Source organism: Pyxicephalus adspersus, chromosome 11 (genome assembly GCF_032062135.1).
Source record: "Pyxicephalus adspersus chromosome 11, UCB_Pads_2.0, whole genome shotgun sequence".
In the NCBI taxonomy this organism is placed as follows: domain Eukaryota; kingdom Metazoa; phylum Chordata; class Amphibia; order Anura; family Pyxicephalidae; genus Pyxicephalus; species Pyxicephalus adspersus.
Genome location: NC_092868.1, coordinates 42,600,053 through 42,617,102, shown reverse-complemented (window position 1 = coordinate 42,617,102; position 17,050 = coordinate 42,600,053). Strand labels below are relative to the sequence as shown.

At 39.2% G+C, this 17,050-nt stretch overlaps 1 protein-coding gene and 1 long non-coding RNA gene across 6 annotated transcripts in view; one reads left to right on the top strand and one right to left on the bottom strand.

Moving 5' to 3' along the window:
• DVL1 (dishevelled segment polarity protein 1) overlaps nt 1–17,050 on the top strand; it is a 104,103-nt gene that overhangs the window by 13,953 nt on the left and 73,100 nt on the right. For all 5 annotated transcript variants that reach the window (XM_072427099.1, XM_072427098.1, XM_072427100.1 and 2 more), the window contains exons 2-3: nt 15,525–15,594; nt 16,755–16,876. In XM_072427099.1, the coding sequence (XP_072283200.1) occupies nt 15,525–15,594; nt 16,755–16,876 (192 nt within the window). The remainder of the gene's footprint in view (nt 1–15,524; nt 15,595–16,754; nt 16,877–17,050) is intronic.
• On the bottom strand, nt 12,810–14,956 carry LOC140341059 (uncharacterized). Its single transcript, XR_011922795.1, has 3 exons — nt 14,863–14,956; nt 14,255–14,410; nt 12,810–14,155 (listed from the first exon to the last, which is right to left on the bottom strand). It is a non-coding gene; the product is annotated as an uncharacterized lncRNA (long non-coding RNA).

Here is a 17,050-nt window from a genome sequence, read left to right as displayed (position 1 = left end):
GATCTGTGGTCAGATCTAAAGGTCTGTAGTGTGTATGTCTATGGGGTGTTCTAGGTCAGTGATCAAGTCTAAAGATCTTGCACATCTAGGACTTTGGGTTATGTATCATTTAAATGTAACTCAAGTATTGCATTTTATTTTTTTAAATCTAGATTTTACGATGTGGAATAATATGAAAAAAAATAAATTTGTTACGCCATTCGGTGCCAGCTGATTTACATCACGTTTATGGAAATATGGAATAATTGTCATACAGTACTTCAGACACAGCAAAAAAGCAGCGTGCACAGCTGTTCACCACTTTATAAATAGTCCACTTTATTATCATACTCTATGATGATTATATTTGTAAATGAGGTTGGTTTGGTTTTTAAAAAACATTACAAATTTGAATAAAGGCAAAGCTAAACATGGAGCTATAAAAGGTCCTGCAGGACATTAAAGGCTGGATTCACAATGTGAAAACAGCAGGATTAGGATCATTATCTGCAACATTTTTTATTTTGTTTTTGAGTTACATGAGATTTGAAAATTACAATCACATGATTTAAAGAAAAGAATACCTTTATAATACCTTTGAATATCCTTGTTCTGTGTAAAACTTATTGAAAGGAGCCTGAGCTCTGTTTGCCTGGGTGTCTTCCTTGTAATGCACCAGGCCATTTTGCTGACAGTAAGCTCAGGACCATCTTGCTGCAGATTGTAAGCTCAAGGGGCTTCTATACCCTCATTCAACACAAATGTTCCCATAATATATGCTCATATATGTATGCATGTGTTTTACCTGTAAAACCTCACTTCTGTAGCTTTGAAAATGTTGCTGGATGCCCCCATTATTGATGTGATGTGGTGTCAGTGGCACTAAAGATGAATGTCCAAGATTGTCTAGATAGGTTTATAATGTGCAAAAAGAAAGACGGCTGTTCTTGGTGTGTGAATTTTCTTGAGTAGTCACATTTTTAACAAATTCAATGGCACATTGCAATGAAAGAAAACAAAACTTATGGAAAGTAAAAAGTTAGCATTTAAAATGCTTGATTTTTTTCTACCTGCAGTTTTGGTGACATACTTTTTTTTTTATTTTAAAATCTTGTTGATCTGCTGCAACCTTTATTGTCCAAATGTATTTGTGCCAGTGACATCAGATATCGCATTAACATCACTACTCATCATTTTGTGTGACTCTTCACATCATTCACTTGATGAATGAATTTCCATGTTGTTGGTGAATAATTCGAAATTTGCCAGTTTATCCATTTGGTGTAACTGTTGCATATGAAGCAAATGTCGTACAGCTGACTTGAATCTTTGTAGATCAGAAAAAATGATTTCCCATAACACTGTAATCAGCAGAAGAGATGGTGTCTATATGAAGATTGTCATTGCTGGGGTCATGCGAGAGCAGCAACCCCAGCTAGGCTCCAAGGGAAATCAAGAAACGATACCTATAGTTTAATGGTAATTATAACCAACAACTAGCTGTGTACAAAGTCTTGTGTTTACTTTGACCTTAAGGTCAATTTAAATTATTGGGAGGAGGTTCTCTTTTAGTAGCTGTCAATATAACACAGTACAGCAATAAATTAATTTGCAGCAATTTAGCTTATTGGGCATCCACATTGCATCTTCCCCCAATGACAGTGACAACCGTTGCTCAGTGACGAGTTATTCAGCCTGGATTACAAGCCTGCTTTTAGCGCATTCCGGGTTAACAAGCATTCTGATATTTCTATGTGAGCTATATATTTAATAAGATAGGGCAAGTTTAGTGGCAGCAAGGACAATATACGCCATGACTCACATTTATTGTCATATATATAGTTTTCCCATTTACATTACAATGCTGCAAGCATATGTCACTTCAAGGTAGCTGGTCATGTGAAGTGCAAATCTGTGCGGCCTTAATGACAAAACTCTACGTTACCGGCAAAGGAGACTAATAAATTAACCATTAAAATCCCTGAGTGACGTGGCACTTCAAACAAGATCCACATCACTTGTCACTGTCTCCATATGGATTTTGTTTAGCGGTGTCAGGAGAGATTGTTTGAATCTACATTAAAATGCAATATCCCTCTTGCCCGTGGCATTGGCAGGCAGTTGTTAGCCGTTCTTCGCTTGGTTATGTCATACTGCAGGCACAGAGGATGGAGCGAACACAGAACTAGAAGAAGAAAGAAGCAAGTAAATGGCCAACTGATGGATATACAAATAAAAAAAACATTTTCTTATTATATAATACTGGGGATACATCATGTATTCTTTTTTTGATCAATTAAAACATAGCTCCAGGCAAAGCATAGGTTGCAGCAGTAAAAATGCAACATGAATAGCAATTCGTCTATGTCTGCTTTTGTCAATTTAGAAACTCCCTTTAGAAATAAAAAGTATGTTTGATAAAGTTTTTGTTGTGACTTTCCTGGGAATATGTTGCTTCTGTGGGTTTTACAGAATACCCGTAACATACAAAGAAGTTGCAATATGCTGTGGCCCCACCCTGCAGTTCCCCTCCCCATTGTTTTGGAAGTTTGATTTTAGCTGCTGGGGTACTGATTTGTGTCATTGTGTACGATTTCCGATCAGAAAACAATATCAGATCTAAAAGTGAAATTAGGATAGAAGTTAGAGGCCAACTTATCATAAGTGATTGATTTTTTTGGATTTCTGATCAGACATTGGTAAATAATGAGTGAAAGTATAAAAGCCATGTCCAGTTACATTTCTTTCTGTCTAAAGAACATTACCTGAAGACTGGAATAATATGCACATGTGTGCAGTGTTTACCAATTAGTTACCAATTGGAATATCAAATTGTTGGTCAAGTGCCAAAAATGCCAGTGGATCTGTATATGTGTATTAGGCCTAAGGAAAAATGGGCATTCCATCCAATCCAAAGTAGCAGCTATGGAAAGAAGCAGCCATGACCTTCCCATTCCTTTGATTGACGTTGACCACAAAAGGCACAAACCCCCATTTGATTTTATCTGTTCTGGCATGGCCTTTTTAGATGTCAACCGCCTAAATAAACCATGATATGAAGAGAAATCCACTGCTCCAAGTTCCCATGGTCACCCGTGTCTCCGAATTCTAGGTGTAGGCAATAAAGAGGAGCCTTCTGTGCCATAAACCTAGGAAACCAGCTTCACATATCCTCAGCAGTGTCATTGATAAAACTTTATTGTTCCAAACAAACAACACATCCAAGCCCTGTCAAGGACCTTTGTGCTGACGCATTTCACCTGGCAATAGTCTTATTTGTGTCTTTATGAGAATAAGCATTTTATAGGATGGAGAGCAACAAAGTGGGTACCTTTTATTGGGTGCACAGTAAAGTGAACATGCCGTGAGACAAAAATGAAGGCAGTCATTGCTGACCCTATCTAAAAAATGCTGATTGCCATTCTGTAAGGCAGATCAGATACTTTTTGAGTTACGGCCTTTTCATAAGTTTGCAGGGAAGTCAGTGATTCTTGTCTGCATCAGCAGCTCAACGTACTGAAGCCAAAGACTCAATATAACAGAGAGGAAATAAACATTGCCAGAAGGAGAGGACAACATTGACAGCCTCTGTGTCCACTTTGTATTTTTTAAGGAGCCAAACTAAAAATATATTTTTTAGCTCGTTTTGTGTACACCATTATTTCAGCTCGTTTTGTGTACACCATTCCCTTCCATGCTATGTCAGTGTAACATAACCAGTTGGTAACAATATGTGGCTGGTAATTTGTATTTTTCTAGCAGTGTGACATGGAAGTAATTCATACAAAGGAATGAGTTACTGCAATGCAGAGACTGCTGTCAGTGCTTGTCAGGCTGCACATCAAACAAGGCCCAGTATACCACAGTGTTAGAATTAATAACATATTTTTTCAATGATAGCCAGTAGTTCTGTAAACTCAAAGTCATGTTTTCATATAGCTAAGAATGTCATATCCCCCTACAGCAAATCTGTATTTTGCTTTTCTAAGAATAAAGAAAAAGTGAGTATGTCTATTGGGTTGGTGGTGGGGGCAAAAAGTGGTGTGGAAGCAAATCTTACCTCCTTCACACACCTTTATCTCCCCCCTGTCTAATTCATTGCTAACAAAACCCCATTTTTATTTACCCAAAGCTGAAGTCAGCTGACACTCCAGCCCCATTCCTTTTTACCTCCTGTTTACTTCTGGTGGGGTCCTTCCTTTGGTGTTCACAATGATGTCAGCAAAAAGGGACAGAACTAGTCAGCATGGGTGCCTTTGCAGCTTGGACCACCCTTTGATAGGAATTTGATTAGGAGCCATTGAAGGCAGATTTAGGTTAGTATTTCCTTGTTTGCAAAATAAGTAATCAATCAGAATGTAGATTGTAGAGCTAGAAAGGGGTGATTAGGAGATATATTTATCCCAGAGATGTGCTCTAAATCCAAACTGTTGTGGTTAGAGATACAATTGAATATACAAGGTGCTTTCTATATAAAGCACAATTCATGATTTTTACTGGATATATAACCAAAGTAAAAGGTATTTTTGCATATTTGCAAGAAGTTCAACTGTAAACCAAACTCTCAATCATATTCTTTTTATAGATTATAAAAAAAGTGTCATTTGAGAGTTAGAAGAAAGCTGTTAAAACAATCAATAAATAAAACCTATCCCTGAATAACTTGGCAGCAGCTGCTCTATGCCAACCTACTACACGTTCATGCCACAGGAATGCAGAGGTAACTCATAAAGTAAACTTCTCTCAGGGTGCAGTGCCCCAAGATGCTGTAGTTTTCTAAATTACCAAATGGAACAAGTATGCAAAGCATGTTCGTTAGTTCCAGGCCCATGACTTAGAAAGTGCTGCAGATAAAGTTAGACAAGTAGATAGCATGTTCATTAGTGGCTCAGCCATTGCAACCGACGTGTTCCTTTCTACAAATTTTGTTTTGGGTTTTGCTGTTTAATAACCACTTAGACTCTTTGATAGCAACTAATAGCTGTTAGTGCAAGCAGGAGGTCCAACATTCACCTTCATGGTGGATTTTCTCCTGGGCATACAGAGAAAGGCAGAACAACAATGTCAGAACAAAAACCAGAGGTCCGAATGGCAGTCCCTATCGGCATGTGCTATAAGGTAGATATAGGTAGCTGCCATGACCTGCTTCATTCTCAGCTGCATATTTCCTGTGTAAATGCTCATCTAGCATGCTAGTGTAGCTACATACCTTGTATGCGTAAGCCACAAATCTCCAAAGATGAGCAGAAGACAGAAAGAAAATAAGCCTCTCTGTGTAGTTCTCTTCATTGGCTTCCATTTCACCTTAGAATCAAATTCAAGCTCCTGTGCTTTGCCTTCAAATCCCTCCACAGTTCCCACTTGTCCCACTTACCTTTCTGATCTGATAGAAAAATATTCCCCAGCCGCTCTCTTCGCTCCTCCAGTTGACCTACTAATGACTTCCTCACTCATAACTTCATCACACGCACGGCTCCAAGACTTTTCTAGAGCTGCTCCGACTCCCTGGAATAGTCTTTCTCATCCTATTCGGATTTCTCCTACTTCACATTCAAAAGAGCACTCAAAACCCATCTTTTCAAACTTGCCTACCTATCTTCTTCTGTCTCTTAAAACCCTCACTACTTCTCACCACCACATATCTCCCCTCAAATTGTGTGATACTTCCCCAACCTCCTAGATTTTAAACTCTTCTGAGCAGGGTTCTCTCCTCTTCCTGTGTCTTTATACTTCTGTCTTTTGCAACCCCTATTTAATGTATAGGGCTACTTAATATGTTGGCACCATATATATCCTGTTTAATATTAATAATAATAGGAATAAGAATACAAAAAGCTAAGCTAGCAATAGTTTTTACTAAAATGGCACAAGGAGTGACACTTGTACAAAATGATTTTATCATCCAGGTGTGTCCATCAAAATATAGAGTTACCAGGTGCACCAATAAGATGAATGGATTTTCTCCTTTATCTGGTGACAGTCAAACAGGTGAATCGGAGCTTGACAAACTCGTTTCATGAGCCCAAAGTCTGGACCAAACATGGGCATTTTTGAATGAATGCTGATTGTGTTGCCATCCAGATTTTGTGTGTACATAGGCTTAATCTTGGTAAGGTCAGGCAGCATTACAGCAAAGGAAAGACAGGAATGTCACCTGACTACAGAACAGGATGTCTTGTTAGATGAACTTTCTTTTTCCACAGCCTACCTCTAGATAACATTAGTTAATAATAAGCTAACGCCACATATTTCCTTGGAGTACTGCGTTTTCATTTCATAACATTTGCTTTTGCATTCACTAAGGTTATTGGTTGTTTTTTTATGAAAGTATAGTTATTGCTTTTATCACCACCCTTCTCTGTGTATATTAGTTATTCTGAGTTTCAGGTTCAGCTATTTCCGGAAGAAACAAATATTGTGTTTCTAAAACAAAAAAGTCCCAGCCAGTGTTTAAAATTTTCAGCTTTGGGTTCAGCCATGAAGTATTGACCTACTCTTTGATACTGTCACCTACAGTATTCACATTCAGCACTGTGTCATGCAGTCTGAAAGACTGAGGCTATTTAGTGAATAGGACATACAGGGCATCTCAGAGCCACCCCTATAGAAAGTGTCTTACATATTATTACATTAGTGCTGCCCAATATATTATTAAGGATGGACCACCACAGGGAGAAGATCCAAAGGGAAAATCAATTTTCATGTGATTGTTCTTCAGAATTTGGCAAAAAAAAAAAAACCTCGGCAGGAGGAAGGGGAACACTGGGGTCCAGGGTTGGGCATGCCTTTGCCCCAGACTGTATATTCAGTCTACTTTGTCCCAGGAGACCAAAACCCCACAGCGTTATGTTATACACATTGCATCCTACTTTTGCATTCCCGTACCCCTTACACCTGCTGATCTCCGCTGGCCAGCATACCGGTGTATTACAATTTACAGCCAGTAGGGGACAAGAAGTTCACAGGACAGAGTATGACCATGCCGGCCAACTTCAATACTTAACCCTGGATTTTGTGTGCTCCTGAAGTTTTTCAAATTGGGGTTTATAGTACCTGCAGAGCCACTGCTTTGTGTAGAATGGTAATATTTTTTTTGCATTTCTTTATTAGTTTCCAACAAAATTAGAAAATAAGAACAATGACAATAGTTATCAAATACATTGCAGTGTAAACTAAGCAGAAAACTCACCACGAATACCAGTAATCATTTAGCCCAAAGGGAAAATAAGGAAAAAGAACAGTGACTTACAACAATATCTCTATTGAAATATGTTACAATATACTGACGATATAAGGGATGCCAGGTCTCAAAATAGTCATAGAAATATACCACCAAGGCATAGTTCCAAAAGTGAATTTCAGCTTCTTGCTGTTGTACATTACTGTATGCCTAAACAATTTCATTACATCTACTAGTTGTACCCATGTCAATTTAGTTATTATAATGTACTCCTTGAGGGTGGCTTCCCAATATACATTTTTGGTAGGCTTTTTTAAACTACTTCTGATTGGCAATGTTAAAAACTTAGCTGACATCATAGGGCACTAAACAGCCTTCTTTTCGAGCTTGGTATATGCAGAGATTGTGAACCAGAGTATAAGAAAATAATATGAATGCTTATGTGAGCATTGTGAAGTGCTGTGTAGTATGTTGGCTCTGTATAAATGCCGGATATAAATAATGTGCTTTTTCTTGTGTATTTCTATGCTGTTCAATGTCAAGTTTCTGGTTAGATCAGCTTTTTAAAAGTGGTTGTTGCTAAGCTACTAACCATCTATGTATCTGAATTTTACAGGACTCATGTCCACCCCCACTTAGGTTAGAATGCACGATACATCAGTTTGGAAAACAATAGGGACCCATGTGGTTCATTGTTATCCCGATGGACCATCTCCGTATTGGAAGAGGAAGAAAAAATATTAAAAACTATCTGTGTAAAATTCTATGTTTATGTACAGTACAAAAAACAAGGAAGTACAGTACTTACAAAATATGCCACATCCCAAATATAAATATTTATTTTATGTACAGTATAACATGGTAAATTGGGTACTTGTTATAAGATACTAAAAAATGAATTAGTTTGGCATCATGCAGTATTATCCTTTAGTTTGCACTTAACAGCTACAGAGCAACGGAATCAAATGGAGACACGCTGCTCATGCTTATTATACAGGACTATTGGACTGAATCCCACAAATTTATGAGGTTCCAGAAGCCCAGAATTTGTTTTTACCATTTTCAGATCAGGATCAATTAGGAGTATTGCTTTCCACATAACAGAATACATATAAATGTCCTTCTATGTGTGAATAACCCTTGTGTTTATTCTGCACATGGTATATGGCATGGGAAAGTGATGGCCGCAACAAATACACTTTACCTGGACATATGTGTGATAACCACTAAGCCTGTGTAAACGGCAGTAATACCAAGGATGTGTGCCCACATTCCCTGGCTTAGGAGAATTAGTCAGTGTATTAGAATAGAGTTGTGCCATATACGTTCACCTAAATAATAAAAGAGATTAAAGGAGATTAACATAAAACAGCTTAATCTCATAACTTTAAACTTTTCCAGTGTTCTGAAAGTCAAGAGTTTACTTAAGATCCGATTTCTGATCTCATGAAACAATTATAAGAGTACGATTTTGTGGGTAGATCAGATTGGTAAATATTGAATAAATACATACATGAAAATACATATGTGTTGATGTGTGTAGGAATCATGGAGTACATCCAATCAGAATTCCAATCAGAATCCAAGACAGAATCCTGTATGTGTGTGTGTAGTGTTTTGCGATTTCCAATAATTAGCAATAGGAATTTTATTAGGATAAATTAGTCATGAGCAAATTGGTCAGGGAATATGCTCATATGTACTTGGTCTGAACATACAAAGGGGCAAAAGTTAGGCATAGACACAGGATGGTAGGGAAAAGAGGTGGTATGGGTGTCATGTCTTTTAGGGTACTGAACAGCCAATCCCATATTGGTAATTCCCAAGCAAATGTTCAGATGTAGTTTTTTTCACTCCCTTTTGAATATAGGTCATTAGGACTTGGATTTCTTGCTTCTTATGATTATATGTCAGTAAAAGAAGACAGCTATGGGAGACTGTTGTCAGGGGAAGAGAATTTTTCCTTAACCAAATATAAAATGATTTCAATATACCCAACAAACTTTCATAGCTGACATTTCATACTCCCGGTTTCTTTATAAGGCTGCAAAGTGTGAAAATCTCAGGGCATGCAACAAATGACTGGTGTTCTGATTTCCAGTTATTCCCTCCAGCCTTTTGTGCTTTACTACTGGCACACACTGTGATAGCCAACCATTATACCCATTAGTAATGTATAAAAGAATGTAGAGAATAAAAACTAACAGGAGATCCACGCTAGTTAGTAAGTGCCAGCAATATGAACTAAATTGTGTTTTTAGTTTTATGGTACACAAGTTTGCATTGTAAGTGCTGCAGTTATGGATCCAGTTACGGAGGTTAATTTTCTAGTTGCTTTTATTTGAAGTTTTCAGCAAGAGTCATAGTTTATATAAAATGTTTAGAAGTGCTGTTAATTGTGATTTATAGGATTAGTCGTCTTTTGATGTTTGCTCAATAGCTGAATTTATTACAGCTTGAGAACCAGTTCCACACATCATTAATTTTAATACACACTTATTTTATGTTAAAATAACACCCATATGCTCCAAAAGCTGCGTACCCTAGCTGTCACTGTAAATGGGTGCTGTATTTAGCTTCTGGCTGTACACAGATAATACTTTAATTGGTTGAGGTGCAATGGGTAATGATGGCAGTTTCTGATCGGTCCCTGAATCTGCTGTCAGTTTCTGCAGTTCGGTATAAGATGACAGGTGATCCCAACACTTTCATTGTGCATTGATCTCTGTGAAGTGTTTTTTGCCTGCAGACTTTCCATGGTTTCTGGGAAAAGATCAGTCCAGCATGTTTGGAAAAATTGTATGATTGTTTTTGTAGTCCCCCTCCAAGATAAGCCAATGTCAGAAGGAGTTAGTACACTCTTCCTACTAACCCTACCTCCGGCATATACTCATCGTTTCTCCGATACCCCATCACTCTTTTAGGTGTCAGGAAGCTCTATGTAAGATCCAAGTTGCTCCGATTTTCAAAGGGTTGAGGACCCCCCCTATATGAAGGTTCATGGTGATGATGATGGGCCCTGTGCTTTCACATGGAGGGTGGCAGGTATTTCTTTTTGCTACTAGCAAGTAAAAAGAGGGGTGAAAGAGTACTTGAAACATGGTTATTTGCTGCTGCTGGTGGTGCTGGGGGTTGAAGCACTTATATTGCTTTGCCTTGCAATGCCACATGCCCTTGAGTTTGCATCTTCTGTTCAACTATCACGACCCATTTGTCCGTTTCCATGGGAGAAATATTATTAATAATCACACAACTGAATTGCTTGGCAGTTATATAGGTGTTTAAACAATAATTGAAAAGCTACGTACACACGTCAGATTTTTATCGCCCGATAATCGGCATCGGCCAATTATCGGGCGAAAATCTGCCGTGTGTACAGTCGGTGTCATCTGGACGACCGACCTGCCGGATCCACAAACGATGGACGTCAGCCGATCCTAATGAAAGGGAAGGGGAGAGCGCGCAGCAGGGTGCCGCTCTCCCCCTCCCCTCTCCAAAGAGCATGAATGGTGCTGTATGTACAACACCGTTCATGCATCGTGCACTCCCTTGTCGTTGGAAAGGATCGTGAAAGATCCTTTCCAACGACAAAAATTGGAAGTGTGTATGCAGCTTTAGATTCCATGTAAAACATTCTAATCTTCTGTGGTGTAGTTTCTGTCGTTTTATTCTGGTGTCATGACATCTGCTGCACTGTTTTAATTAGAATTTGCAAGGATTAATCTCTTATTGTTTCTTATATCTATCACAGGCTAATAAAATATATCTGATAATAAAAATTAACAACTGAGCTAATGATTTGTCTTTATGGGATTTAATCAGTATCAGCAAAACTTGTAGTAAAAAAAAACCTATAAATTAGTATGCGTCACACTGTTAAACCACATGTTAGCAGACATCTCCATATTATTTGTGAAGCAATACAATATATTTCTTCCTAGGCAGCACATTAACAGAGCTTTCAATATTGAACATAAACTGTGATTATGCTTCCCACTGAGTCCTATCCTAAATGGCACTCATCATTTTAGAAACCACTTAGTATTTGTAATACAATGGTCTGCTGGTATCTCAAACATCATTCTTCACCTAAAGAGGTCCAACCTACAAAACATGAGAACACCGGCTTCCTATAAATGCAAAAGTTTACTGAATAGCTTATCGTCAACACAGTACACCAGTGTAATCATTGTCGATCAGTCCAATGACCAGTTTAAAAGTCACTTGGCTCATGATTATGAAATTGATTTGATTTATTATGTTCAGTGTTTAAAGAATGTAATCCAAATTTACACTACTCCCATATTCTATATCAGTGCTTTTCAAGCAGGGTTCCCCCAGAGATTGCTAGGGGTTCCTTCAGCAATGAGCAGTTTGGATCTCTCAGGTCAGGTAACAGATGACACCAATGATCTTTTTGGCTTTTTGTAAGGGTGACATTCTTCCCACTGGCAAACAATGTAAGTGGCTTTCTTTTCACTGACCACTACGCTTATATGAGTGGTCAGTGAAAACTGTGAACTGCGGATATAATAATTATAGCTGGGGTCCCCTAAAGATCTGAAAGTTATTTCATGGGTTTCCTCAAGTTCTAGAGGTTGAGAAAGGCACATAACACATGTGCACATTCAACTCGGATGTGCTTTCTATCTCCCACACACCCCATTCAGATAGTCTGAGGAAATCATTAGGACATGAGAAGGATAATTCCCCAAATTTCCCCTACAGTAGGGGTCCCCAACCGACATCTGACAGCTGGGCCGCAGACCATGTCCCTTGTATGTATCGCAGACTCTGGACAGGGTTGTGTCTCTGGACAGGCTTAATCCTGCGATGGGAGAGTGGATGGGGTCTGGCATTATGACGTCACTCCGGAGGAAGTTTCTTCCCCTTTGAGTGACACATGGCTCCCCGCGCATGCGCAGTCTGGAGTCCGTAAGTTTATTGGTCTGTAGGTCTGAAAAGGCTGGGGTCCACTGTTCTACAGGATAAGTGCACATCGCCCCAGGGTGTACCCGGAGCCAGATCACTCACAAGGCGACCAGTGCTCCCCACATATGATACAACCAATAGCTGTACCTCGCACTCATGGAGTGCAACTTATAGAGGGTGGACTGGTTGGTCAGATAATGTAATTGGGTAAGGGGAGTCGCTGTGTATCCTGGTCAAGCTGCCTTGGTGAGCACCTAAAAATAACGAAGCAGGTTCCATGTTTTTATAACTGTACAGATGATGAGTAGGACTCCCATTAGCACTAATAGAAGGCCTTGTATGTTATTTGCCTTCAGTCAATATAGACAATGCATAGTTGGTGCAATAAATAAAAAGTCAGAGTTAAAGTCGGAGGTACTGTAAATGTTAGAGTGGGAGTTGAAGGTTTTATATTCTGATAAAGGGGTGACAGTTCCACTGCCCAGGTGACTTTACAGCCACTTGCATCTCCTCTACAATAAATCAATAATTAAACAAGATTTGTTTTCCATATTAGTGACCGCATCAACAAAGTGATTAAAGTTTATACTTCTAATATTTTTCCTACTTTTGTTCCTCCTTATAAACATACAAATGGAGTTATTAAGAAAAACCTTTAAAATGTTTTTATTATGTACTTATTTTACAACCAGTAACATCTTCACTTTGTTTCCCTGTGCTGTGGAGCAGATTACAGCTGGTATGAAGGGGCTAACAGGGTGCTGTATTTAAATATTATTACTATTGTTATTAGTACACAGTATTTATATAGCAGCAACATATATAGTATAGCACCAACATATTACACAGCGCTGTAAAAAAAAGTCCATAGTCATGTCACTAGCTGCCCCAAAATGGGGCTCACAATCTAATGTCTTTACCTCAGTCATATGTTATTGTCTTTATGTATGTTAATCTTTTAATACAGTCTAAGGTCAATTTTAGGGGGAACCCTGTTAACCTAACTGCGTGTTTTTGGAATGGAAAACCAGAGTACCTGGAGGAAACCCACACAAACACAGTTAGAACCTGGAAACTCCATGCAGATAGTGTCCATGTCAAGATTTGAACCTGGGACCTACCACTGTAAAGTCTAGAGTGCTAACCTCTGAGCCACCATGCTGCCTTGCTGAAACTGGAAAGCTGTGCTAACACTTTTACATTTAATTGAAAGTACTACAATCCAATGAATGAACAGGTAGGGATGGGGACAGGCAGGCTGGTAAGGAAAAGGCTAGATGATTCTGAACGTGCTTTAGTCTGGCTATATCTGATTTGCAGCAGTTTCTAATACATACTGCGAGGAGCCCACATTGTGCAGTGAAATCAGAGAAAGCAGTTTCAGTAGAGGAGTGACTCTTGTATAATTGTATTTTATCCATTATTCATTTTCTCTTCTTTATTACATCCTGAGATTTATTAACATTTCAAGCATGACAGATGAACTTTACCTTTAGTAAATTACTCTTTACAATGTGCTGCTATTCAGCTTCTCATTTATCATTAGGTAAAGTTTACTTTAATTAATCAGGTAACTCCTAGGACCTCTTCTTCCCATAAATCGTTGATGTGATTATTTGAGTATATAGAGGAGAATCGGGAGTTCTGGCACTCCAGCGCTCTCACTCCATGCTTGGCTGGTAAAACATGTCTTGGCTAGGCTACCCTCTTATTTGTCATTCCCCCTGCAACACTTTCTAACACACTTTATTGTTTCTTTAATCCCTTAACAGGCCTTTTTATGTTCTGTGGATTCTGCCCATTGATTTTTAAAGTGTAAGCGCTGATTGAAAAGCTTGCTTGACCACTTTATTGTCTCTTGTAAGGGTTAAACACTCTTAGGCTCCCCTTGTTTCTTGCAGCGTTTGCATTATGTTGAGAGATCATGTTTGCAGTTTACAAGACCAAATTCTGTAGCAGAACGAGAAAGCTAGATGCAGTGAGTTGTATGAAGACAAGTTACTTTCACTCCTATTCCTTTTGATTGTGTGCCAACCTTTTGATTTTAAAGGGGGGATTTCATGTCTGCATGAAAAAGTATGGAAAAAAGTACGGAATATCACAATATGAAGCACAACAGTATAGTAAAAGGCCTACCTTTTATAATTATAAATCAGTAATTACCTCTTGTGAGGAGGTGGGATGAGGTCATCAGTTTGCTGCATGCCACTGGAAGCATGTCCTCAGTCTTCTTGCATGATCTGATTGCAACATTTTACTTTTTAGCACAAGATGTAGAGGTGCCAATATGTGCTGGACATTTGTGAACACAGCCAAGAACTGCACAAACACCAAAATATTCATGATTGTGTCATCTCTGAACCAACATCGCAGTTCAGGTTGTTAACCTCCCTGGCGGTCTGAATAATAAGTATTTTTAAATGTCAAAGCAGTACATGTAAAAACTCTTATTATTTTAAATTTCCTGCCTCCCAGTCCCACCCCCAGCTGCACACTCGCATGTCCCATGCCCGGCCGGCATCTGAGTCCCCTGGCCTCGCGTCCGCAATGTTACAGGTGAGCATCGCAAGGGGAAGCAGATGCCAGGCGTCGCTGGAGGATGCCGCGGGCATGTGGGGACCAGGTAAGCTTTAAAACTCCCTTGCAATTCCACCCCGAGTGTGGCTCAGGGTTACCGCTTTTGGTATGGAAAATTCCCCCCTAGCCACACTCGGAAATTCCGCCAGGGAGGTTAATGCTGATTTAGGTACTAGAACAAACATAGCTCTTACCTTTGAGAAAAGCAGGCAAAGCATGGTCCAGGAAAGACCTGTAATATCCCAGGTGAGCAGGAACAGAATTAGGGATTATGGCAGGAATATATTGCTGTTAAATTAACCAACACTCTAAGCTCCACCCATAACTTCCAGGTCACTTTTGGGTTTGCTGATCACTTCATTTCAGTGTGGGACTTTAAAGTGTGAATGCTCAGGGTTTTTAGTGCCTAGGTGTGCTTTATGTATGCTGTGGTCTAATATTGTATACCATTGTACTCCAGTATAGTGACATCAATACCTTAGGGACAAGCTTTAATTGGTCCTGTACTGAGCTCTACACACAATCACAGTCATTGACGAGTGTCTGCTATTGGCCAGTTTATTCTGAAACATTAGTAAATGTGACAGCTGACATACATGACACATGTGACTGGTGTGCAGTACATCATGTTGCCTTTTAGGAGAATATGTCACTAATTTTATTTCTGTCTGGGGACATGAGGAGGGTGTTAATTGCAAGAAAATGTGAATTAGAAACCAGATATAATCTGGAGCAAATAACATACAAATGTTGGATTCCGCTGTATATTTGTGAAGGTTATAGGTGAATAAAAGGCTGTGAGCTGCCAAACGATGAAAGACCTAACCACTGATTTTTGTCACCTTCAATATTTCAGGGTGGTCAAAGAAGAAATTTCAGATGACAACTCTAAGCTCCCGTGTTTTAACGGAAGAGTCGTATCCTGGGTGAGTGTCAACAGCGAGGGGAGGCATGCATCATGATGTGTAATGAATTATGTAATTCATGAATTATATCTACTTGTAAAAAAATGGGTGCTACTTTCATTTAGCTTGACATCACTGCATTGAAATACATTATTAGAGTCCTGTGTAACAGTCTAAACAAGTTCCAAATCCAGTTACTAAGTGATCCACATGCATTGTAAATGAAACAAAAAAGCCTGGCATGGCTTTGTTGCAGAAATGCACAGGCAATGTCCCTTTTGCAATAAGCATTCTGCCAGCATACCTGGCACATTCTGCCTTCTATTGCGGGTGTCGGGACTGATTGAACCTCTGCACACTAGCGCATCATCTAAGTCAAGGTGGTCGAAGATCGGAATGAAGTAGAGAAAAATGAAGAAGATGGAGTTGTATATAAGAAGATAGGTGAATATATACGGAGTTTAGTTCTGCTTTAATTTCCTTGATTGAACCAAATCCTCCATTTGTGTCTCACAGACACTGCAGATTGCAGCATGAGGGTTTCAGCAATAGCAGCAGTGTTGTCAATCTGGAAAGCAGTGAGGGAGACTATGTGTGATCAGTACTGTCTGACAAGCTACAGGTTTGCAGGTCAGCACCGACAATGCCGATAGCATGCCACCTGCAACACTTTTCATCCCCAAGCAAGAACAGACTTACATGACAATGGCAGCTCTTAATTCAGGAGCAGTGTAGCATCATTGCCACTCCATCCCAAGTAACTGCATTAGGTGTGGGATTATTAGATATTTGTGGGACTTTGCTGGGTAAATAGGGGGATACTGTAAGTTCAAATGTATGTATGATTAAGTGCTGCAACAAATTTATATTTTAGGAGTCCATAGTTTTACTTTAATTCTACAGCACAATGCAATGGAAGCGATATGCAGTATGGCAATCAGTCAGAATATAGTGGTGTCAGTCTGCTTACTCTAAGCAGCTGTGGGATACAATATACCATTGCATGATATTATAGAATCAGAAATTCCCCCTAGAGGACGTTGTTTTATTCAGAGTTGCTTTGCACACAGTTCAACCTCCCACTGGGTCTTTACATGCCTCAAGCAGAGATGGTTTCCTGCATTGCCACACTTTTCAAACAGAAGCACTGTGCTCATTCTGTAATGTTTTCTTTTACGCAGTTGGTTTTGGCCGAAAGCTCCCATTCAGACGGTGGATCTCAGAGCACAGAAAGTCGCACAGACCTCCCTCCTCCGATTGAAAGAACAGGGGGAATCGGAGACTCACGCCCGCCATCTTTTCAGTAAGGATCCTTTGGCCTATGTAGCAAGCCCTATTTATCAAATCTTTCCTTCCTGTAGCAGGCGATCCTGTTTGGTGATGATAATAAATTCAAATGTCTCAATGTGAATGTCCATAGCAACAAATTAGAATCCACCCATTACTATCTCATTCTGCAGCTATAGAATGAATGAGA